Source organism: Oryzias latipes, chromosome 24 (genome assembly GCF_002234675.1).
Source record: "Oryzias latipes chromosome 24, ASM223467v1".
NCBI lineage: Eukaryota > Metazoa > Chordata > Actinopteri > Beloniformes > Adrianichthyidae > Oryzias > Oryzias latipes.
Window position 1 is genome coordinate 17,863,641 of NC_019882.2, and position 26,624 is coordinate 17,890,264.

Below are 26,624 nucleotides of genomic sequence, written 5' to 3' on the forward strand. Positions count from 1 at the left end.
GCTAAACCAGGTTGAACTTTTGACCAATCAGGGACTCAGAAACTCACCAAACTCAGAGCGTAGCTGGTTTATCTAATGAACCCCAACACGGCGACAAGCCTGACGACTTCTCTTTGTTTTTAAGATACATATAAATCAAGGCAACTCTCCTGACATTATGGTAATCCATGTTCGCCATTGTAAGGACGCTAGCAATAAACCAAACTATTTCCATTTTGTGCCCTATTCACAAGATTTGCATCGCTTTGACATTTCACAGCAAGCCTCTTCCAACTGTAGGTGGTGGACATTCACTACTAAACAGTAGACAAAGAAGAAGAAGCCCCTCCCTGCTTGTCCAGTGTGAACACCTTGGGTCAAGTGCCTGGTGTATACATAACTTTAGAGACGGAATGTTAAAAAAAATAATTTAGGAAATTACATTTGTTAAAGTTTTAATGAATTTATTTGTATACTTGTGCAGAAAATAAGTATTTGGTTAAAAACAAAAGTTCACCTGAGTATTTTGTAATGTATGCTTGGTTTTCCATGACAGAAGTCATAGGTTTCCTCTTTGTCTTCACCACATTTGCATTGTATCTACTGTTTTAACTCCGTCCTCCCAAAATTTTACCCCCATCCACAAATTTTTTATTGGGTTGAGGTCCAGAGACTGGATAGAACACTGGTGATTCTTATAATGCTTTTTACATAGACACTGCTTTAATACTCGGGCGATGTGTTTGGGATCGTTGTCGTCCTGGAGGATCGTTTCATCCTCAATGTTCTCACAGATGGAATGAGGTTTCTGTCCAGAATCTCTCCATTCGTGGCCCTATCCATCTTTTCCTTAAAACAGATCATTTGTCCTTTGCAGAAAAGCAGTCCTAAAGTATGATGCTTCCACCCCCATGCTTCACAGTGGGTATTATGTTCTTGGGATGCAACTCAGCATTCTTTCTCCTCCAAACATGGCAAGTGGCGTTTATATCAAAGAATTCCCCTTTGGTTTCATCTGACCACATGACCTTCTCTCAATCCTCCTCTGGATCATCCAGATGTTTTTGGAAGAACTACACACAGGTCGGGACATGTGCTGGTTTAAACGGGGTATTCTTTCAGTTTGTAGGACTTCTCGCGTTCCACCTCAAACCTTTTACTGACTGTTATGTTCTCTAACATTTTCTTTGTTGTCCTTTCCTAACCAATAGTAGTAATATAACCAACGTGTATGCACTTAATTTCTGTCATTGTGTAAGGTTGTTGATGGTTGTTGTTTTTTTTTATACCAATTTTAGTCCTCTCTTAGAAAATAAGGACTGTGGTTTAGATTAAAGGCCATGGGGGGATTTACTTAAAGAATGTTTCTATTTGTTGTGATGCGTCTCTGTTTTATATTGGAAGCCAATTTAGGATTCTAGGCTAACTTCTTCCACTTTCGGCTTCTCCCATCAGGGGTCGCCACAGCGAACAAGTCGCATGGTAAATTTGGCAATGTTTTACGCCGGATGCCCTTCCTGACGCAACCTTCTCAAACCGGGCTTGGAACCGGCACAGAGGTAGAGGATTCTAGGCTAACTGCCGTGGTTTATTTTTAAACTTCCCTTAAGGTAGGAGTCACGGGGTTGCCCATTAGACACACACTTTTATTATACCAGCTGTTAGCAGTTGAACCCCTTCTAGTCAATTTAATTAGTCCCAGAAAGTGCAAAGAAAATGTTAGATATTACTAAAAATTATGAGTAGCAATGACTAGTTGTTAAATAAATGCAATTTTAAGAGTTAAAACAAGGATTTCTATGTACGTTTCTAACAGTTGAAGAAAGTTAAGGTCAAGTTAAAAGAAATAAGGGCAAAGGAAACAGCTGAAACAGTGTCTTAATAACTTTTAGTTTTAAACCATGTATTTTTTTACGGTCTGATGGTGTTTATGACAACAATAAAACACAAAAGGTAAAGACAATACAGGCAATCTACAAAAAAGCTACACTAATCTTTTTGAGCTACTGAGTTTGAAATCAATTGTTTTGTAAGCGATTATGAGCAGCTCTGTTATACATTTTCCTTGCTTTATTTCAAACAGCGCTCTTTGCTCATTCCATGTCTGATATTTATTGCCAGCTGCTGTTTCACACATTTGTTTTGATTGTGTTTACCCATAATGACTTGTGTTTGTATGTGCTTGAACGCTCCATTGACTTTCCAAAGGACCAAAGAGTCAAAGCAACCCAAGTGAATAAATTATTGAAGCGCTGTGCATCACATTATTGTTAAAAAATCTCCTGTCAGTATATGTTGTGTAGTGAGGAGGTGCAAACGTTCCTTCACTGCAGGACCTCACGCACTCAACCGATAAAGGAGGAAGCATGGCCACAGAGTGCGTTATAAAGTAAGCTACGGTACATTTGCTCTGATTAAAATAAACAACAACATCTCTCTATGTTGAGCAATATTCCAACGTTCTTTAATAAATGTTTTATAAAACATCAGAAATGTTTCAGAAGGATTTTTGATGAGTAAGGATTGATGACGGACATTCTTTGGCCGTGGGGGTGGGGAATGGGGAATGGGGGGTGGTTCTTCGTATTCGCAGATTCGACGTATCTGCGGGTGTCTTTGGTCCCTAACCTCCGCGAATACAGGGGGAATACTGTATTGCTAAGTTAAAAGATAACACTTGAACAGCTGAAGAAAGTACATACCAACAATACTGTGGATAATTTCCTTGTGAATTCTTATTGATTTTTTTTCTTTTTTTTTGGTTCATTTTCTCTCACATTTAACATATTTATATCTTTATTCAGTACAGTCATGCATGTTTGAAAGCCTGTTGAAAAGTGAACACTGCTCAGGGCAAACATCAGGTCTTGGTCATGGAGCTAAGAATAGAGAAAAAAACTCCTTGTTGATGTTGTGAAAGATCCAAAATGGTGACAATTGTCAAGAAATGCATGTGAGACGTGAGAAAACATTCTGTCTTTGAAATGATTCAGCTGTACACTAGATATTCCTGATATTTAAGACTCGTCTAGGTAAAATCGTGTCAGCTACATGGAATGAAAACAAATAAAGCCAAATAAAATACTGGATAGTCAGGACGGAGGTTGGAGGTATAATAATGTTTATATCATGGTCCGGTTGAATACTCGATTCTGATTGGCTACTGGTTGTGCGTCAAAAAGTGATAACCGCCCGCCCCAAAAAGAAGTTCCGGTCACATATCCTAAATCTTCTGTATCACTGGGCCGGCTTCTTTAGAACAGCCTTTAGCTTCATCATCTGGACAAAAACAACTGGTGAGAGGAGAACTTTCTCTCTGAACTGATGCTTTATTCAACCCATCGGGACGATCAGCATATATATATATATATATATATATATATATATATATATATATATATATATATATATATATATATATATATATCGCTTTATATCGCCGTGTCTTGACTGCAGCGGTGGTGCGGCGCGTTGTCACATTACCATTACAACGTGTCGCACCACGTAACGAATAGTCCGCTTTTCGTGAAAAAAGTGAACCAAATTGAAAAAAAAAAAAGAATTAAGGACTAAAAACTGGTTAATATTTATTTCTTTTGTAAATGACCATGGTATAAGTGGGTTAATGACTGACGAAGTGTGCATAATCACTTTTTAATGCACTTGGCGGACGGACAGGTCAGGCTTCCACGGCGTGCGTTAAAAAAGTGATAATGCACACTTCGTCGGCCATTAACGCTTACTTGTTGGACAGATTCTTGTCAGCATGCATGCCTTTAAATTACTATATTCCATCCATCTATCCATCCATCCATTTTTTTAACCTGCTAAATCCCTTTCTGGGTCTGAGAGCCTGTCCCAGCCACTGTTGGTCGAAAGTGGTGTACACCCTGGACAGGTTGGTAGGCCGTCGCAGGGTTCTTTAAAATTATTTAAAAAAATGAAAGTGTAAAAAGAAGCATGTTGAATATTGTCAGATGTGAGCTACAGCACTGCATTTTACTATTTATCGATACTTATGACAGCAGTTTGCTACACATTACGTTGATAAAGTCTGATACAATCTACATTCTTGCAAAGACTAAGACAGACATACATTTTTGAACATTAACAATTAACAGACATACTTCTTTCTCTTTCGGCTTTTCCCATCAGGGGTCGCCACAGCGAATCATCCTTTTCCACCTCACTCTATCATGGACATCTTCTACCCTAACATTAGCCAACTTCATGTCCTCTGTTAAGACATCCATGTATCTCCTCTTTGGCCGTCCTCTTGCCCTCCTGCCAGGCAGCTCCATCTCCAACATCCTTCTACCAATATATCCACTATCCCTCCTCTGAACATGTCCAAACCATCTCAGTCTGGCTTCTCTGACTTTGTCGCTAACACAGGCAACATGAGCCGTCCCTCTGATGTACTCGTTCCTTATCCTGTCTAACCTGGTCACTCCTAAGGAGAACCTCAACATCTTCATCTCCGCTACCTCCATCTCAGCCTCTTGTCTCTGTCTCACTGCTACCGTCTCTAACCCATAGAGCAGAGCTGGTCTCACCACTGTCTTGTACACCTTTCCTTTGAGTCTTGCTGGCACTCTTCTGTCACACAACACTCCTGACACTTTCCTCCAACCGCTCCAACCTGCCTGCACTCGCCTCTTCACCTCTTTTCCACACTCCCCATCACACTGAACTGTTGACCCCAAGTACTTAAACTCCTGCACCTTCTTCACCTCAGCCCCCTGTAACCTAACGCTTCTACCTTGATCCCTCTCGTTCAGACACATGTATTCTGTCTTACTACGACTGACCTTCATGCCTCTTCTTTCCAGAGCAAACCTCCACCTCTCTAGCTGTTGCTCCACCTGCTCTCTACTCTCACTGCAAATTACAATGTCATCCGCAAACATCATTGTCCAGGGAGATTCCTGTCTTACCTCATCTGTCAGCCTGTCCATCAGCATAGCAAACAAAAAAGGACTCAAAGCTGATCCTTGGTGTAGTCCCACCTCCACCTTGAACTCCTCTGTCTGACCTACAGCACATCTCACCACCGTCATACTTCTCTCATACATGTCCTGAACTACTCTGACATACTTCTCTGCCACTCCAGACGACCTCATACAGTACCACAGCTCCTCCCTCGGCACCCTGTCATACGCCTTCTCTAAATCTACGAACACACAATGCAGCTCCTTCTGACCTTCTCTGTACTTTTCCATCAACATTCTCAAAGCAAAAATGGCATCAGTGGTGCTCTTACGGGGCATGAAACCATACTGCTGCTCACAGATCTCCACCTTCTTCCTAAGCCTGGCTTCCACTACTCTTTCCCACAGCTTCATTGTGTGGCTCATCAACTTTATTCCTCTATAGTTGCTGCAGTTCTGCGTGTCACCCTTGTTCTTAAAGATCGGAACCAGAACGCTTCTCCTCCATTCCTCAGGCATCTTCTCACTCTCTAAAATCCTATTGAACAACCTTGTTAGAAATTCCACTGCTGTCTCTCCTAAGCACTTCCATACCTCCACAGGAACGTCATCAGGACCAACGGCCTTTCCGCTCTTCATCCTTTTCAGAGCCTTCCTAACCTCATCCTTTCCAATCTCTGCTACTTCCTGCTCCACAACAACCACATCTTCCTCCCTTCTTTCCCTGTCATTTTCCACGTTCATCAGCTCCTCAAAATACTCCTTCCATCTTTTCTGTACACTCTCCTGGGTTGTTAGCACCTTTCCATCTCTGTCCTTAATCACCCTTATCTGTTGCACGTCCTTCCCATCTCTGTCTCTCTGTCTGGCTAGCCTGTACAAGTCCTTCTCTCCTTCCTTTGTGTCTAACCTGTCATATAGCTCATCGTAAGCCTTCTGTTTGGCCTTTGCCACCTCTCTCTTCACTCTACGCTGCGCTTCCTTGTACTCCTGTCTACCTTCCTCAGTCCTTTCTACATCCCACTTCTTTTTAGCCAACCTCTTCCTCTGGACGCATTCCTGTACTTCCTCATTCCACCACCAAGTCTCTTTACCGTCTTTCCTCTTTCCAGATGACACACCTAGCACCTTCCTACCTGTTTCCCTGATAATTTCTGCTGTAGTTTCCCAGTCATCTGGAAGCTCATCCTGACCACCCAGACCCTGTCTCAACTTCTGCCTAAATTCCTCACAAGTTTCTTCATTCTGTAGCTTCCACCACTTGGTCTTCTTTTCTGTTTTCCCTATCTTCTTCTTCCTGACCTCCAGAGTCATCTTACACACCACCATGCGGTGCTGTCTGGCTACACTCTCTCCTACCACCACTTTGCAGTCAATAACCTCTCTCAAATGACCTCGTCTACATAGGATGTAGTCCACCTGGGTACTCCTACCTCCACTTCTGTATGTCACTCTATGTTCCTCTCTCTTCTGGAAGTAAGTGTTGACTACAGCCATTTCCATCCTCTTCGCAAAGTCCACCACCATCTGTCCCTCCAGATTCCTTTCCTTCACACCAAACCTGCCCATCACCTCCTCATCACCTCTATTGCCCTCACCAACATGCCCATTAAAGTCTGCTCCAATAACAACTCTCTCTCCTCTGGGGAAACTCTGTATGACCTCATCCAACTCACTCCAGAATCTCTCCTTCACTTCTAACTCACAGCCAACCTGTGGCGCATACCCACTGACTACATTCATCATCACCCCTTCGATTTCTAACTTTAAGCTCATCATCCTGTCTGAGACTCTTTTCACCTCTAGAACACTGTTTACAAACTCCCCCTTCAGAATCACTCCTACCCCGTTTCTCTTCCTATCAACACCATGATAGAACAGTTTGTATCCTCCTCCAATACTACGTGCCTTGCTGCCCTTCCACCTTGTCTCCTGCACACACAGTACATCTACCTTCCTTCTCTCCATCATGTCTGCCAGCTCTCTGCCTTTCCCTGTCATTGTGCCAACGTTAAGAGTCCCTATTCTCAAACCTATGTTCCTGCCTTTTCCCTTCTCTCTCTGGCCACGGGCCCTTCTGCCTCCCCTCTTTCTTCGACCAACAGTAGTCAAATTTCCACCGACACCCTGTAGGTTAACAGCATCGGTGGCGGTCGTTGTTAACCCGGGCCTCGACCGATCCGGTATGTCTAAAGTGTTGTGGATGATTCGCATGGTTATTTTGGCAATTTTTACGCCGGATGCCCTTCCTGACGCAACCCTCTCTATTTATCCGGGCTTGGGACCGGCACAGAGGCAACTGGCTTGCAACCCCTGTGGCTAGATTAAACATTAACAGACATAAATATCACAAAATGGTATATCGTGGGCTTATTCCAGAAGTTTGGCTTTGGATATTTTGAAGTATTTTAATTGTAACAAACACAAGATTCACGCATTCTGCTTTTAGAAAGTTTTAAACCCCTAATTTAAACAAGACATAGAGTTTTAAACCTATGCAAACAATTGAATTCTGTTTTGTTGATAGCAGCAACTCTCCATGAAATCACAGGTTCGTGTGACCAGTTGTGTCCATTTTTAACTCAATGGTTTTGTCCTAACCCTTCAATAGCCTTCAGTCTTGCAGTGATAATGTGAGTTCTTTCAGAGCTTCATTTTGCAGATGCGGATGCCGGTGGACGGAGCGAACCATGTCTCTGAACAGAGAAGCCAGACTTAAATTTTTGTGTTTGAGGGGAAGGGAGGATGCTTTGTTACGTGTGGGAGGCTTCGGACTGCCATCCGTCCCGCAGCTCTATGTGAACGAGCAGCCGAATTCAGGAGAACCGTGTCTCCCGTCGCCAGCTCACACCGCGGCTTTGGGGCGGTGTGAGCTTTTCAAAGCAGAAATGCCGCTCAGTCCTTAGAAACCGCCAAACAATCACGTGGATTTGTGTTTCCAGTCGTGTCCCGACAAAATAAAGGCTGATGTTATTCCCACATATTTATGTGCAGCCAAGATGCAGATTGCAGCATTTCCCGAATGGATTTTATGTTCATCCAAAGCTAAATGTTGTTAGCGCATGTTAGCCTTCTCCTAACGGTTCTTCCGGCTTCGTTCTGCCACAAAAAAGCACTGACCACACGGATTAAAAATAAAATGATGAGCGAACAGGCGCTTCATAATAACCATATCCAAAATAAAAGCACTTTTAGAAGATCTTGTATATTACGGAGCTGCTAAAAAGATGTATGTAGCCGCTCGGCTTGTTTACATCGGGAATCATTTCCGCTTCCGGTATTTTCAACACTACTGTGCATGCCCAAATGATTAATTCCGACTGAAAGTGAGACCATGTGAACGTTCCCTCTAATCGGAAAAAGTTTTTCTGATCCCATGTACGCTGTTGATTTCTAATCGGATCTTTGATCCGATCAAGAAATATTGCCCATGTAACTGGGGCTAGTGTAAGCGATCGAACACAGCAAGAGCGTATGTTTTCCTTGTGTTCATATGTGCATGTGAGCAGGTCTGAACTCGCTTTGATGTCTGAGTGCTGACAGGATGAATGCAGGTCCTGTCACACATGCGGCACACACGGGCTGCAGATAAAAAAAACAAAAAAAGTCCTCTGCTGTAGCATTAGAAAGCCAGTAGTTCTCACACATAAATGTCAGATCATTGAAGTGAAATTCACTACAGCTGGCCGCACATTAGCAAAACTATTGTATCCCATGAATCCCACAGAAACTGAGAAGAGTTTTCAACTTCTTAGCTCTCTTCTCTTTCACAAACCGACTCCACATTCATGCTGTATAGTCTGGTGTATTATCTCATTACTATCTGTTTTCATAAGGTTGCAGTTTAAAGATGGTCCTCTTGTTTCTTCTCAGTTTCTGCTGCAGCCATGTGGGCAGCAGCTGCTGTGGGTAGTGCAGGTTTTTGTTGAGCTGGTTGTTTTCACTGCATAGAGTTTCAAATGCCTTAAAAGTCAAATACAAATAGAATGTGGAGATACGTCGTGTTGAATAGTTCCATTGGTGTCTTAAGTTTGGTTAGAAAAATAGTTTATTATATTAGGGAGAGATAAACGTTTCCTCACAGAATCCAATTCTACTATTTTTTACTTTTTCAAGCTTTAAAAGCCATGTGCCATTGCTTTTTTGATAGACCTCTTAAAGACCCACTCCAATGAAAATTGTGTTTTTCGTGTCTTCATGGGCCTCAAAGGTCGCCAGCACCCAGTGAAAATTCACCGTCTGTGAGTGATGCAGTCGCCACCTACTCTTTGGTGACAAACAAGTTTCATTTACTGGCAAATTAGTCATGTTTGTTAGCTTCCGATTGGTGAATTTCTTTTTCTTAAATGCTTCTCCTCTACTGTTCGCATGTGTGGTAGACAATATTCATGACCCCCCCTTTGTTTTTGTTAATTCACCTCCGTGTTTAGTTTAGTTTAGGCTGATGAAGCAGTGGAACAGGTGACAATTTTTAACAGGATGCAGACAACTTGTAACCCTTGTGCTATCCTAGGCACTTTAACGTTGGGAATTGGGTCATCTAGACCCACTAGACAGTGCGCTAAACCATTTTTCTTCAATGATTTGTGATCTTCACTGGTGTCCATGGATTACATGAAATCTTTCCACCTTTATCCCCCTTTGTCATGGTAGGGAGAACACGTCAATGTAAGGGTGGGGTCAACTAAGACAGCACAAGGGTTAAGAATAAACCTGCTGGACTCACAGCAGACAGCAAGTTCAATAAGAAGTGTTGATTCAGAGCTAGCGATGTTGTTAGACACTGATGCTATAATGCTACGATGTGCTAATGAGATGTTCTGTGCGTTGTGCGTATTTGCAACCATTCACCAATGTCACACAAAATGCACTTTAAGACGTGGCAGATCAATGTACCAAAATAATTCTGAGGCCATTTATAATAAACTTGTATTTTCTAAATATAACACCGGATATGAATCCACTGCACAGACTGAAGAGAGATGGACAATGCCTGGTGTGACATCACCCTTATAAATTCCTCCTAGCGAAATGAAGCCAATTCAGTCGCCACTTTTCCGCAATACAGACGCCGCCATTTGGAACTAGTCAACGGTGAATGGTCCACCTTACTAATGAATAGTGACATAATGGCAAGAATATAAAACATTCTTAGAGGCTGCTTCTGCCATGATTTCCTATAAATTATATTATATATTATTAAATATATAAATTAATAATTACCTGGAATGTTGTGACTTCCACTCTGTTTGCATTTAACAAACCATTTTATAAAGTTGTACACCTCATTTCTGACTCACCGCTGTGAGTCTGAAATGAGGTGTAGAAAAAACAGCTGATAGGTTAAAAGGCCAGGTCACTTGCGGATTTTTTATTGCCATTTTGATGAGCAGTCACAGAAAAACAGGTTTGGGGAAAATCGTGGTTGTCTGCAGTGATATAGTAGAAGACAGCTGAAACAATGCCCCAAATGCCTTGAAAAGAAAGGGCAAAAATTGTAAAACTTTCCTGGAGGGGAGATGCCAACACCCCCTGTTCAACACCTCACATCTTCTGCACTTGGCTACTAGCCTGCACCCGGTAGTGGTATCCTCCTACTCGGAAGACTTTTGAGGCCCCTGTGTTTTTAACGTGTTCTTGAGGCATTTTTCTGATGATGTAGGGCACAAATAAAGGAAATTAAGCTTAAACTTGAATTTCTTAGTAAACAGACACAGAGGGGGGAGATGCACAACAGAAAAACTGATATATGTCTTCAGCTTTAAGTAGAATTACAACTTACCCTCCATGCTTGAGAGCATTTGACATTGTCTGTGCGTTTTCTCAGCATCAACTTCCATATGGGTTCTGTGAGTTTTTGGGCTGCCCTGGCCTGTGGAGGGTCGGAGAGAGAAGTGTCCACATCTTCAGGTGTATATTTCGGTTTCCTTGAGGCTCGAGGCACAGCCCCCTCATCCCCACTTATCACCTGAACACTTACAGGTCTCTTTCGCAAAGAAAAAGAAAAAGAAAAATTCCTGTGACATACCTGCTTCTCACCTACCTCCCCTTTACTCACCCATACGTGTTGTTTAAGTGTTCACTACGACCTGCCACTTGCAGCATGCGAGTACAAAATAAAAATGCATGAACAGTTTTTTCACCCGCAGTATCCTGCCATAAGGACAGTTGTGCTTAAGGCTTTACTCGTGTTATTTTGTCTGACCTCTTAAGGTTTCTGTCGACGAAAAGAAAATAGGGTTACAAAAACTTACCTTTTACTCTAAAACATACAAAACTCACAGGACAACATGGATGTAAAAAGAATATCAAGCTTTGCATGAATAGATTTTTACCATTGATTTCCCTTAGTGTCACTTTGGATAGAGATTGAACCTTTTCTTGGCAGTTCTGCCATGAACTACGCAATTCTGTTGCTGCCTTTTAACAGCGTATGCTTGACTGCTGCTTTTTAGGACAGCTGCAAGTGGAAAACCTGTAAGCTATTAAAGCCTTAAACTGCGGGCTCTTGGGCATTCGTGGTTTTGAGAACCTCACTAGTCTTTGCTGTTCTCCAGAGAAAGTAGTTTACAACAAGTGATCAATTTTAATTGTAGAATAAGGAAATTGTGGATTGGTGGAAGATGGAAATTTGTTTTGATCCTGCGTTTGTGAGTGGTGGTGTATTAAAGTGCTTAGTGCGAAAAAACTGTGGAGGAAAAATGTTTTGTAACACAGGAAAAACTGGAGGAGGGTTTGTTCAATGGGACTTTTGGTTCCATGTAGTTCGGAAGGAAGGTAAACTTTTTCTTTCTTACTGTCTGCACTCCTGCTTCATTTATTCTCTACGAGCAGCTGTCAGACAGATCACAGGACACAGATATTCCTGTTTTATCTCTTGTTACCTATCCTCCTTAATCAACTGGGTGTAAAAATGCAAACAGTCATGTCTACATTTCGCAATCAATCCAGTCAAACGTTCAGAAAATTCAGCTTTCTGCTCCGAGGTAAATGAAAGTTAAATTTCTAAGAATATTTTACAGCCATGGTTTCATGGGATAAGATTGACGCATTTTCTGCACCATAGGCTGTCAATGAATGGTCTGTGTTTGAACTTATATCAAATAAGGCAGACCGAACTATAAGGTGCGTTAATCAAGACAAAAAAATCAGAGATAAATCTGTCAGATTTTATTAGCTGAGTTTAAAGTAGCTGTAGAACTTATCTGTAATGTGTTACACATTAGCCACATAAGTAATCTCAGTCACATTATTTACAATACCTGTAATTCCCAAACTTGTCTGCAGCACATAAAAAAACAGACTGACACTACTAAAATTATACTGTAACTATGCTAACTCCCAAATTGTTAGTAACACATCAACAAAAACAGTCTGACACCTCTACACTTTGACCGCATTAGAAGCTTTAGCCGTATTAGCATATTAATATGACCTGGAACTCCCAGTTTTGTTTGCAACCTGCAAAAAAACAGACCAATAACAAATATTACAGAGACCCAATGTTGTAGGTAACATAAAAATAAAAGAACACAGTCCGACACCACTACAGGTTAGCAGCATTAGCGTATTTACAAAAGCACCCTAATTATTAAAAAAATAAGGTGTTCTGAGTTATTAAGGCTTTCAAGTAGGCCTTTTGGTGCAGAAAATACAGTAGTGGTTTAAACTCAGAAAGTAAAAAGTCTTGAAATTAATGACTGAAGTCTGAATGATGAAAAAGAGTCCGATTAGATAACTGATGACAGGATCTGTACTGGGAAAATGTTGCTTGGAAGTGTCTGAAAACCAGGAGAAGAAACATAACGTTTCCATTTAGTTCAGTGCAGAGTACATGAAGGTTACGTATTGTAAAACAAATTGTAGGACATGTTTACAGTTGTTTCACCAAAAGCCAAAACATTTAGATTAAAAAAAGTGTCTATATTTTATTTATCTGTGTATAAATCTGCTGATGACAGCAACAAGGTCAATATTGGTGCAAATTAGCAAAAACAAATCTTTTACTTTGTACTGTACCACATTTGGCATGAAAAATGCAGGGAGACCAGGTGCTCCATTGTTTTATTGTTTGTAACATCCTGTTTGCTGCCCAGCCGCCTCTTGGGTATCATTACAGCTGCTTCCAGTTGGGTTAGTGTTGTGTACCCACAGCTCAGGTTGGGGCCTCTGGGGTAAAACCAGGTACTGTTCTCTTCAAGGTAGCTGTGGCCTCTCAGAGACTAGGAAGAGCAAACCACTAAGGAGTGAAACGGTAGAGTCTGTTCCTCACTCAGTTTCTGATTTTAAATGATGAATACTTGTTCCACACGTGGCTCCACAAAAAGCTGCATTAAGCAATATCCTGTGGCAGTTTTGCTCCGTGCAATGACTCCCCTGCAGACGCAACATTTGGGGTTTAAACCTTCGGCACAGTTTTGCGTGAAGTTTTGGCTGAAACAAAACCAGAGCACCTGCTTTCACACAGGAAGTGTTCAGTCGGCTCGCCAGAGCTGGTCTGAACACTTCCTGGTTGGTGGCGGAGAGGCGAAGTGACGAACGGCGAGTTCATAAGACGTCCAGATATTTCTCTGAGGAGTATGTGGACCAAACCAATCATTTCAACATGTGGCCAAAAAGATGACTGCAAGTCCAGATTCCTCTGTTTCTGCTGAATGTGTAAGTAGTCAGTTGTTTGCTTCCAGGTTAGCTGTAGGAGTGCTGTCTAAAATTGCTTAATGCAGCTTTGAAACCAGACATGTTAAAGCCATGTGCACCCATTTGCTATTTAGATCTGGATTATTGGTCCTAAAATCGCTTTTTCTGAGCGCTTTTTAAACATTGATTAAAGCTTATTTATTGTAAAATGTGTTTTTTTTAGAAATCTTATATGTGATTTTTACATAGCGAGCTTCTACCACCTAACACGAGTGCTTAAACGTTCTCAGTTTTTTAAAGTATGTTTTTATTTCAAACGCTAACTTTGAAAATGTGTTTTTTATGTATTTGTGTCATATTTTTACATTTGTGTTTGTTTCATTCCAAAAAAAAAAAGAAATGTGAAGATTTGACCACAGCAATGAAAAGACTTGGGCCTTTTTTATGTTAATCATGCTATCAAGCTAATCTGTCATAGAATGGAAACAGAAAAAGCTTTAATGTTGGAGGATTTTGGAACAAAAAGCATTAAAAAATGCACCTAGGCATCTGATTTTTCCGGTTAGAGTCCAACATGAGCTGCCGACTGCATTCTGTCCCCAGGCCCTTTTAGTCACCTTCTCTCTGCCTTTTACAGGCAGCTCATTATAGCTTTGTAGACTTGTTAGTGCAAGCTAGCCTTAGTGTAGCCTTTGTTCACCTATTAAAGCCTGGAGCTTAAAGTAAGTTTATTTTCTTACGTTTTAATCAGATAACTCCATTTCTTTGTTATAAGCAGGGGGCATCAATAAACATGTGTTCCTCCACATGCTTTTCTAAATCATTGCTGCTCCTAAGAATCTCGTGGGCCCCTCCCCCACTCTCCTTTAACTGTGTGTTTTCCGTGTGACGAGAGCTGGGGGTGATTTGCACACAAATGGACATACCTACACTGTAGAACAGGAACATGTGCAGGCCAGCGCGGATCTGCAGGTTCTGCAAACGTTTTTATGTGTGGGGAGTTGTAGTTTCCTCAGGCTTAGACTTTCTGTCTGTTTCCCAGGAGATGGCCACCTCTGACCCCTGTGCAAACGCCCCCCCAACTCCCCCAGAGGAGCCTGAGCCCTCGCCATCCCCTCGAAAGAGGCGTGGGCGCCGGAGACTAGAGCAAACTGAAAAGAATAGAGGTACAGAGTACAAGGACAGTTTTAATACAGAAAAAAAAAACGGAACAAAGTTTGTTTCCTTCTTAAGTATTTTGAAACTAGATTGTTCCTGTTTTATTGTGTTAGAGTGCATTTCGACTTCAAATATGAGCGTAGTGATGACTTTCCCTCCTCTTTGACCCATTTCCTTTTCCTCCCCTGCAGAGGAGCCCGACGACAGAAACTGCGACTCTCCCAGGGAGGTGAGACGAAACCGCCGTGTGACAGTCATGAACACGAACACAGAGCTGGCTGCTGTACTGAGCTCACCCGTCTGTGCAGGGGGAGACCGGGAGGCTGCGGAGAAGGCCGGTCCCCAGAGTGACCTTCCAGGCGGGAGATCCATACTACATTAGCAGGAGGCAGAAGGAAGAATGGCTGAGCCGCTGGAAGATGGAGGTGGGAGACAAACAACTGCAAAGCAGTCGTTTGGGAGTTTTATCAGAGTAGAACTACTCTTTAAAGAATGACGTTACTAGTGAGTAATAGCTTGTAGCTTGTAGTAGCTTCAGAACATCTTTTACTGTAACATGGTAAAGTGAGGATTTCTTGGTGTTTTATCTGTTTTATTGGTTGGGAAAGTTATCATTTAAAGCAACCAAATATTAGCATGAATACGCTGTGGTTCGTTTCACGCTGAGTAATCACAGGGAAAGTCCCTGACTACCATGAGACCATACCTCGTGTTATTCATTAATGGTTTACTAATACGTGTTTTACTTTGAATCATCATAGGATATGTGCCTATTTGTTGAATGTATTTTTGTTTAAATAAAATAGGAAAAACCTTTGACATTTGATTATTGTTTACACTTCTTTGTAGCTTTCCTGCTGTTTCCTGCCCTTCCAACAGCCACCACTTAGTGCAGTATGGCCATTCTCCATTTTGTCAGGCTGTACAAATGTACAATTACAAAAGCCAGTACCCTGGAAATTTCCCAGAATTTTCTGGAAGTGTACATTGATGCTCTCTAGATTGGTGAATACACTTTAGACCACAACATGTAGAACAATTTATTTATAAAAAAAAATGTATTTAAATGTATTTTTAATGGATCATCCACATTTTCATGATCAGAACACAGTGGATTCATATATAGTTTTTGTAAAATATTATTATTACTTTGGGAAATGGGTCTTGTCAAATTTGCTGTTTAGAAAAAAAAAAGTTGTAAGCATGGTGTCTGGACTAATATTAGAATAGAAAGGAATGGATCTTTTTAATGATCCAACAACGGTGAAATTGATCAATTCAGCCGTCTTACATTTGTTTTTTCCTTTAACGATATGTCTTTACATTGAACAATGAAGTTTTGATGTAGAATTAAAAAGAAATGCTAAAAAGCAAGTGTCACATCAATTTAGTGGTTTACAGGTTGAGATCTGGCCTACACAATAAATAGTAAATGTATCGTTATTACAGTATCAGCCTGTGCAAAATGCTAATTGCAAAGTATGGCATAAACTCCAATAAATTGTTATTTTAAATGGCCTATTGATCAAGCTTTTAATGAAATATTAGTTATTTTAGCAAGCTATTTTCCTACCCGGAAGTAAGACGACTTGATTTCTGAGGCTCCGCCTTTCGATCCATGTGGGCACCGCCCATTTCATGACGCTAGCCTAGAGTCTGACTCGGCAGAGTATCTGTGTTTCACCCACGAAAACAAACAATATGTGAACTTTTGCAAAGATGGATGAGCATAGAAAATGAAAGCGTTAAGTCGATCCCCACTAGCTCCATGGAGAAAGTGGGTGTGTCTGTTTGCCTGGGGGCGGTGCTGGCAGAACAGGAGCCACCGGAGCTGACCCCTCTTGATGAGAGACTAGCGGCAAGAATTGGGGAATCCCTTATTGGAGTGGTGACTGAGGCGCAGTGGGACGCCGACGCGCCAGATGCACCGGGTGACACCCCCCCAAAAGCCCGCATAGGTCCAACAGGACGGCTCGAGGAAGTCGGATACGGCTCATAAGCCACTCGTCCTCGTTTTCCAGCAAGTTTTCTTGCTGTCTAAAGATGCGTTCACTCCGAATTCTTCCATTTGCCACATCTAAGTGCGCAAGATCAGCCATTGTGCGTCATTACGCATTGTGATGGAGCATTTTATTTCCCTCCATTTAATTACATCTGACAAGCTACAGATGTCGGGAATAATCCACGTGGAAATGGGAAATTGATCAGCGCAAATGTAATTCCTTGTTGCTTTCTGAATGGTTGAGACATATGCCATACATGGTTTTATCAAAAATAAAACAAACTAAAGGCATATGCATGAATACCATAATTCTGTAGCTTATGAAGAAATGTTTTACTATGTAAACAACTTTCCCCAGTGGACAATTAGTACATCTCTCTCCATCTATCCATCTGTCCGTCAGCACGCCCGCACCCATATCTGCTCCGCCAGACGGACACATTGACGAGAATATCAGTTTTGTACATTATTTCGTTCTGTTAACTATATTATTTATGAGGATGAATTGCACAACATGCCAATATTGCAGAACATGTTTCACTTTTCTTTTTGCAAGTAAGTGTTCATTTGAATTTCTGTTGTAATTTTCGTTTGATTTTTTTGTTTGTTTCACTGCTGATCGATCAAATGGGTGTTCGTGTAGGCTGTTAATTGTAAGACTTGCTTTGTGAAGTCTTCATGTTATTTATGAGAGGCAGTATTGTCATTTTCACTTTGACGTGTTTCTTCCATCTGCCAACGGTGTCGCCGTTTCTCATTTCACCCGTTTTTGTGCGTACGCCTGGGTCAGAGCTTCCGTGAAGGACCGCACATTTTCCCGTCAAGTTTGCTTTTTATAAATCTCAACTATTGCATAGAGAGTGGCGTACGCCTTCTTTTGTGCGTACGCAACCTTTATAAATGAGGCCCCTGGTCATGAAGGACAGACTGTATATAAAAACAATTAAGCCTAAAATTTTATTTATTTTAAATTTTATGTATTTCTTTATTGATATCTTTGTGAATCAGAAGCAGATGAAAAAGTTTGTATTAAAAAGGCCTTTAGCAGTGACATAGGTGCTACAGTGGGGGGGCCACATGCTCCCTGCTTTGCTCCATTCTGACGCATCCACTTGTAGATAAAAGATCCACAAACTTCTTCACTGATATCTGGATCAAAACTGTGCAGCTAGATAGCTCCAATATTCCTCACCATTCTTGTAGCACCGCTAATGTTAGGTTGGGGTTGTAAGAAGGAATGTAAACAAAGGGATGATGAGAAATGAGGGCAGGCTTACTCATCGCCAACAGTCCCACCTACAGCTCAGGGCCAAATTTCTGATGAACTCTTGCTCCTCTGCAGTAGCTATGTACTAGAACAGTGTTTTTCAACCGGCGTCCATGAGAGAAACTCAGGTGTACCTTGGGAAAATAATTTTCACTGATCTATAAAGATTTACCATCTCCAGGATATCAGCTCTGTGTTCATCCAAACAGGCCCTAATAAAACACTAAGTAGTTAGGAATATGAAAAACCATAAAATACTTTTTTCTTTGTGTTTATCTTTTGAAAAAAGTTTTTGAAAAAGTCCCGCTCCTTTAACTGTCTCCACATATCATTTTTGGAGGCGTAAACATACATCATCAGTCTGACCAATCAGAAGTGGTTAAAGTCTTCACTTCCTTGTTCCATCTCAGCTCATCAGGTCTTTCATTTCCAACAAGAATAACAGCTTAAGCTCGTCTTTAGCGGTGTAGCTCCCTGCAGAATCCAGTGTCAGACCGTGGAAAAAGTGAACAAATTAATGAAGCTCAGAGAAGCGAGTCTGTCTGGCAACTGCGTCAGTTTTTGCACTACATCTCCCATGATGCATCGGGTTAAAGTGACAGCGTCTCTGCAATGACGCTGCTCTGTTAACTGTCATGAAGCACAATGAATGCACACATTAGTTTGTTTTAACAGTTTTCAAATCTTCTTGATGAGATCAGAGGTAAAACGTTTGGTTCTCCTACATGATTTGTGTTTATCATTAAAAGCCAGACATCCTTGTGTTTGGCTCGAGTCATGTTTCTAACTGAAACAGTTTTCTAGTAATATGTGTAATCAAGTACAAATTCAGTTTCACTTTTGAAAAGTTGAGTTGAGCTTAAATATAAGTAATAACAAGATAAAAGAAACAGGATTAAGGCTAAGACACAAACAGATTGAAACAATTTATTCACCCAAAAAGAAATAAAACATTTTTGGTAAAGTTTCATTTGTGATTAAGACAAAAGAAAAACTAATAAAACTTTACCGTGTTCACTTTTTGTGTAGTTACAATTAAACTCAAACATGCATAAAATTTGGGTCTTTTTTTGTGTGAAATTTATCAAGTGTGTTGTGATCATATAAAATAAGTTTAAAATATTACTGTTTAGAAACAACACATTCTAGTTCTCATTTAGTTTTTGTGAGATTACAAAAAAAAATTGCTTGTTAATAAACTGAAAGGAAAAACTACTACCTGGACAAATTTTCAACTAATTTATTCAAAAATGAGGATTGAAAACTTTTATTACAACATATAGGAAAAACAGCTGCAACATCCTGCTTTTTTATGCCTCCATTATTACAAAAAATGCACGTGAGATCTTGGAGGGACTGTACATCAATATAGATATGGAGTCACCTTTTTTTTTTTTTTTTTTGGATGCTGGTGTGCCGCAGGATTTTTGTCAAGGAAAAAATGTACCTTGGCTCAAAAAAGGTTGAAAAGCACCGTTCTAGAAACCAACACAGGTTTTTTTATTTTGTCTAAAGATGGCATGATCACAATTAAAACACCACATGGAACAGGGAACAAACATATCAAAAGATGATCGGAATTGGACTTTTTTGAATCAAGTATATCCTTTATGCCTTTGACGAATTGGACGGACCCCTTTCACATTGTTGACCGTTGATCTAATGGAGCTTGTTGTGTTGAATGACCTCCTCCTATGTAGACATGGGTCACGTGAAGTATAATTTAAGTTGACTTTTACTTACAACTGTTGCAGTGAAATGGAAAAAATGTGTTAGCTGTTTTGCTATTTGTTCATATATTACATGGTCTATCATCATCACAATATGGATCACTTTTCACTGTCTTCCTCATATTTTGCAGCCCTAGTTGAGGTGCATCCAAATAGTTACCTTATAGTGTAAACTTGTAATGGTCGTGCCATATGATGTTGTCTTTCTTAGGGCACAGAATTTTAAGTAAAACCTACAAAGGATAAGTTGGTAAATACACAATGATGTGTGTCTTTAAGACAACTTCAGAGTTAAATAATTAACAGACAGGATGGTCAGGACTAAAGGGAGATAAGTTCGTCAGAGAAGAGTGAAGTGGTGAGAAAAGTGTGGGAGAGGCGGAAGAGACGAAGAGTTCAGGCTGCTGTACTCTCATGTTTGATGGAGATCAGAGCTTCAAACAAGTTTGAGAAGTTCAAGTCAAAGCAGATCTACTCAAAGACCAAGTTCCCCTCCAAACAAAAACTCTTTTAAGTTTAGCTGGTCAAACTGAAACCAGCGGTCTCGACTCTGAGAAGTTGTCGAAACATGTGGCAGATGGCGGGAGAAGCGGAAAGGTAGAGCAGGTAGAGGTTTCCTGTCAGATTATGTTCTCACTCTCTGGCTCTCTTCTCGCCTCTTCTGAAGTGTGAGGTAATGACCGCCTTTCATGTGATGAGAAAGAAACGGTCTGAAGGTTTTAAACACAGAATGAAAACGGAAAGGCTTTCAGTATTTAATGTATTTAAGAAACCATGGAGAACTTAACTGAGAACAATTAAACTTGAACTCATTTTTAATGTGACGTCTACTTCAGGGGTCTGAATAGTAAGGACAGGGTCATGTTTAATCTTTTTACTTTTCAAGATGTTTTGGAATCAATTTTATAAGTTTCTGTAGTTTTGTGTTCTGATTTGATTCGGTTCTGGCCTATGATTTGTATTCTTTTGTCAAAGATGCGACAGGTCCTTTTTTGAAAGTCAGAACTGGTCAACCTAAGTAAAGTCACAAGTCCTAGACTGGAAATTCAGCAAGAGGGGGTGAGAATGCAAAGAATTAAGATGTTACAGATTAAAACAAAATAAATGCACTCTGAAAAAGAAAGCAGAGAAAAATAAAATGTACATTTAAAGAGCAAAAGAAAGGGTTGAGGCGTCTAATAAAGGTTTAGCAGTTGCAGGTCTCTACTTGCCTGAAATCACATGGTCAGTCATTTAGGTGTTAAAACCCTCATCAATTCCTTTTCTCCTGACCTGCGTAATGAAGTTGGAAAAAAACTCTGCAAAGTTGCTTTTGTTTCATATTAAAAGAAATTATAATTACATACATTTCACGTGTGTATTTTGGTCTAAAAAGTGAGAGTGGGAGCAGATTCTCTCCAAAGTAAAGTGGAAATGTATTAAATTCCTGTTCAAACTTTGGCTTTGTTATGTCTTCAGCTGATGATAAAACAGTTTTAATTCATCATTTGCATTACAGAGCCCCTAGAAAATGATTACACCAGGTCCAGGTGGATCCTAGTGGTAATTTAGTTTACATGTGGTTGAGGACAGCATGCCTCTTCTCTTCGTTTTCCAAATGCATTCAAAGTAGTTTACAAAGTTTGAACATAAAAAAAAAGTTCCAGTTTGTTTTAACTAAGTTATATTGTGGTAGTTTAAGTTTATTGGATTAACAGTTTATATAAATGTTCATAATTTTTAAAATAATTGGTTGAATTTTTTTTTTTTTCAAAGCAGAAAGTTGAATACATTTTTGCTTTAGTTGTGAAGTAATAGCATTCTGGGATGTTCCGGTCGGGTTTTTCTGTCCCCAATTCTATTCAGAGTCATTTGATTTTGAGTATCTGCTAATAATGAGTCCCGAACTGATACTTTTGTAACACATTTAAAAAGTGAACAAACTCAAAAAAACAGATCCAGGTTGTCCCTTTAATAACCGTCTTTTATCATTTAACACAGGGGTTGGGAATCCATGGCTCGGTCTTTTGATGGCCAAATCTGGCTCTCACACAAATCTTTAATTATATACATATTTTTTTCATTAGACCAGTCCTTCTCGAGCGCAATGCCTGGGGGGCGCGCAGTAGTAGCCGTGCTTGGAGAAAAAAATCTGCGCCACTATCGGTTTACTATTATCCGTTGTATCACAGAGTTTATACCAGCCGGAAACCTGCTGTTTCCCAAAGACGGGAGCGCGCAGCTGCAGGGAGGGGATGTAGGAGAAGGGGAGGGGATCAGAATAAAGAACCTTAAAAGAGGTTAAGTCTCCGTGCCTCAGTGTGGGAAAGGGACGCTACAATATTGAATGGCTCTCATGGAATTACATTTAATAATTTGTGGTGTTTATGGCTCTCTCGGCCAAAAAGGTTCCCGACCCATGATTTAACACCTTAACAGAGCACTTCCTATGAAGTAGCTCGAACAATCAAACTAAAACAGTGCAACTATCAACCAGAAAAACATGTTAACTATTAACTAGTGAAAACCGGTGATAATTAAACATGTTTGGTGATTGTAGCTTTAGCATCTTCATAACTATGGAACTATTTGATCAAATTTCATTCATACCTTCATTAAAAACTCTTAAAAAATAATAACGACTTTCTTTAAAAATTCATTGTTGTGGCATGACTGCGATGAAGTTTTCAGGACCAGATCATATGAGTGTAACCATTTATTAGCTTTCATTTATTAGCTTTGGTTGTTTTTGAGATAATTTCTTATTTTGTAATCCCTTTTTATCCGAAGCTTGCATTTTATTGACAGTCCCTTAGAAGCTCCTCACTGCCGTCTGTCTGCAAAACAGGGAGAGGCATTTTCATTAAAAAGAAACACAACCCCAATCTTTTTTTTTTTTTTAAATACCTTTGTTGGTTGTTGTTTGCATTGAGACAAACCAATTGAGACACTTGCTGTTAGTTTAAAAGGATTATTAAAAGAGTTACTGAGCTCAGAAGTCTGAATATGTAAATATCTTGCTAGCTTCACCAAACTGTATTTGTGTTATATTCTGCTACGGCAACAAGCCTGTTCATAATATGCAGACGTCTAGAAGAGTTCATCTGTAATGCTAAGCTTGAAATATAGTTTATTATTATACCGCTGATTACAATAAGAAACAAATAAATAAAAATAATAAATAGTATCATACCTGCTTAAGATGTGGTGGAGCTTTAACAACAGGTTTCAAATCAACTCTATACGAAGCAATAAAGCCTTAGTTACGATAAAGCTATAATAGTTACAACTGCCCTTACAGGTGGATACGGGATGTCTGTGGGTGAAAAATGATTAAACTTGTACGGGGCGCATACAGGTGATAGAAGAAATATCAAGGTCTTAGACCACTTGGTGAGCCTGTAGAGCGAAAATGTTCTTGTCCGTTTTTTTCTATGGACATACTGTGAGTGACAGGGTTATCGCTGAATAGTGTCTTTTCTCCATGACAGAATCAGCTGATACAGGTGTTGTTCATTTATTTTGCACACTGTTGTTACTCTCATGTCTTCTATTATCCTGCTACTGTCATGTCCTTTGTCTTGTTCTTTGCTGGAGAACTGCATAAACTGATTTGCCCTTTGGGGTATTGATAAAGTATTTTTTTCTTTCCATCTATTCGTACAATTGATCGATTGCTGGCGACTTCACCAATGTTCAAGGTTTAGGATGTAGCCGCTCCTCTCTATGACCCAAAACCCCTGTATGTGTGTGCATGTGATTATTCTTCTCAAATTAATTTCCATCCATAAACACAATCACTGGTTTAAAATAACTATAGGTTCCTAAAATGGGTGGACCCAAAAATGGCAACCACTAACAACAAAATAACTTGTAAATCACCCCCCCTAGTTTTCTGATTCGTCAGATTTTTAGATATTTTTCCTTAATAATGAAAAGATTTAAGTTTTTTTTGCGCCATATTTTAAGAGTTTTTATTGCAATTTTATTTACAGGTTGAAAAGGTGCATATTAGTCTAGATTAATCAGCAACATTTGTGTTTGTGTATAAAGCATGACAGCTTTATCCCTTGCGCTATCCTAGGCACTTTAATATTGGGAGTTGGGTCATATTTTCCCCCAAGCGTGGCCAGTCTGCAGCTCACTGCTCCCCCCAGGGGATGGGTCAAAATGCGAAGAAGAATTTCCCCATTGTGGGATAAATAAAGTATCAATTATTATTATTATTATTATTATCTAGACCCACACTAGACAGTGCTCTGAACCTTCTTTCTTCAATGATTTGTGATCTTCACTGGTGTCCATGGATTACATGAAATCTTTCCACCTTTGTCATGGTAGGGAGAACACGTCAATGTAAGGATAGGGTCATAGCACAAGGGTTATCGGGACATTCTTCTAGAAAAATGGTGGTTTTTCCTTAATACTGCCATCTAGTGGCTGCAAAGATGAGCTATTGCAGCGTGAAATGAGACTGTTTACTAAAGACAATAAAACGCTGTCCCTTTGACTCCAAACATGAAGTCAGCTCAACTTTCTCGTAACTCTAATCTGTTGCTGTGTTACTGCATGTCACATTGATCACTTGCATGTGTGCGTGCACTTCAAGTCTCACCCCCTACACATTCAACTGCCTCATCAATTTTGCGGCTTACCTAACCTTTGACTTCTGAGTGTGCGCGCACACACACACACACACACACACACAAACACTAAGTTCGGTTTGTGTGTGGAGCCTTGGGGCTTCCAAACACAGCTCCACGCCCAGCCCTTTCTAATGCATGTGTGTGTGTTGTTCACGTAAACATCTGCTAGGTGAGGGAGTCAGCAAATCACACACTTCAGTGCTGGCCAATCAGCAGAGAGAGCAGGAAAGCCTTAGGTTTGAGCACAGCTGAGGAGACACAGACACACAAGTAGGAGGAAGAAGAGGAGGTTAGACAGAGAAAATGACAGAGAGGAAGAGACCCAGGGAGGAAGAGTTGCATTTGCAAAGCTGCTATGTGAGCCGACCTGTAAGTCATTCAAAATGTTTTCTTCCTTTGTATGTCTAAAGTGGGAAAAGCTCAGTTTCTGTGTTTATCTGATGGGGCATAAAATAAGTTTGTCAAAAACGTATCCTCCGTCAGCTTTCTCTAGTTTCTTTTAACATTTCACAAACATTCTTTTATTTTTCTTTATGGAATTTAGAAAACATTAAAAAAAAACTCTGCTTGCTGTGTTGCCACAGGCTGTAAAGGAAGAACGTGTCACATCAGGTGAAGTTTTCATGATTAATCGTCTCAGCCAAACTAAAGTCTACTTCTTTTCAGAGTTTTTTGCTGCTTCATTTTGGCCAAAACTCTGTAGTTTTTTTTTTTTTCATGGCAGTTTATGAGAGTTTCATAGAGTCAGAGATCAATTGAAGGAGTTCACCAGAATGACTGCAAAGTTGATGCTAGATTTTCATGACTTAAACAGACGTTTATGACCCAATTCCAAATGTCTAGTTGTGACATCATTTAATATTTAGAAACATTTGCAAGTTGTACACAATTGGCTTGACATACTTTGATTTGAACAGATTCAGGGTTGTAACAGATTATAAAGAAACTATTTTGAACACATCTCTTCACTTATGTGTTTGGAAAAACTTTAGGCTGAGATCGGGTTTCCAGGTTAGCAAACTGTTTACTATCACTGTTTTTGTGCCTGTACAAACATGACTAAAAGAAAAAATCAGTGAGTTTTCTCTTTACTCAACTTCTCAGTTGTTTCTTTGCCTTGTGAGACCTCATGAGAGCTCCCTGGGAAGCTCTTGGTGCTTTATCAGAGGTGCCATGGCTGCAATAGCCTTTTGATGTGGCAGTGCGCGTTTTGCTAAACAATGCTGGGTTCATCTCCAGGTCAGGGTCAGTCATGCTCCTGCAGGAGTGGGGTTTAGGAGATGGCTAACTGGTTGGGTCACAGGTTGAGGTTTCAGAGGTCAAGGGGCGGCTCTCAGAGAGAAAACACTGACCGGGACACAGGGTTTGGCAAAGTTCAAAGTTGTAACTCACAGCCTCACGACTGCTTTCCCTCTTTCTGCCCATTCTTCTTTGTATTTGATCCAATTTCAACACTTAGCATCTACTTACATCCTCGGGTTTTTGACAAAACGTTAAAAGATGCTTTGAATCGTTAACAGAATTAAAACATTTTTCTAAAAAAGCAACAAAAAAAATTGAACTTCTAAAAAGTTAGAAAACACAAACAATTTAAACACAAAATTATAAAATGCACACAATTAAAACACCCAAAATTATGAAACACACACAATTAGTTTAGTTCATTTATTTCAAACGTAGACAAATGTATAAAAACGAAATGTATACACTCTCTGATAACTATAGTCAGTCAAAAGAGTATTTTTGACAGAACGCTAAACATTTTTTAAAATGGAGATTGGTAGAGGGTGTACTTCCTTATAAAGATTCAACAAGGACAACAAAAATACAAAACAGCAACAAAAAATCAACACAATGTACTTAGTTTATTTTATTTTTTAAATTTAGAAATGTCTTTAATAATAGAAGAAAAATCTAATTCTAGCTGACAGCTTTATTACCCTCTACTCCATTGGAAGATTTTTGATTTGTATATAATAGGAAAAAAATAGATTTAAAACCAACAAATACATTCACATTTTTTAAATACTCCTGTTTCATTTAATGTTGCGGCCTCACACAAAAGCAAGCACACAAGAACAGACTCTCCTGTCACCTGTGACTCAACTCCATCCCCGAAAGCAGGAAATAACTCCCTGATGGAGTCTTCAGCCAGCTAATGTTGCCAAGCAACAGCTTCATCCATCACAGGGGGACTTGGAGCAATTCTTCTTAGCAACACAAATCTGTGTTGTCCAATGAAACGACTCAAATCTGGACTCCAGCTTGCCATCTCAGGCGCCAGCTTTTGTGCAA

The 26,624-nt window shown here is 40.1% G+C and overlaps 1 protein-coding gene across 5 annotated transcripts in view; it reads left to right on the forward strand.

Annotated features, from left to right (window-relative positions):
* Positions 1-26,624, forward strand: part of dnmt3a (DNA methyltransferase 3 alpha) — a 76,420-nt gene that overhangs the window by 21,679 nt on the left and 28,117 nt on the right. For 2 of the 5 annotated variants that reach the window (XM_011491990.3, XM_023952720.1), the window contains exons 4-6: positions 14,590-14,713; positions 14,897-14,934; positions 15,014-15,130. The exons of 1 other annotated variant lie outside the window; for it this stretch is intronic. In XM_011491990.3, coding sequence (XP_011490292.1) covers positions 14,590-14,713; positions 14,897-14,934; positions 15,014-15,130 — 279 coding nt within the window. Of the gene's footprint in view, positions 1-12,824; positions 13,569-14,589; positions 14,714-14,896; positions 14,935-15,013; positions 15,131-24,511; positions 24,699-26,624 lie in introns of those variants that run through there. 2 more of the 5 variants (XM_020714527.2, XM_011491994.3) reach the window with 2 other exon arrangements.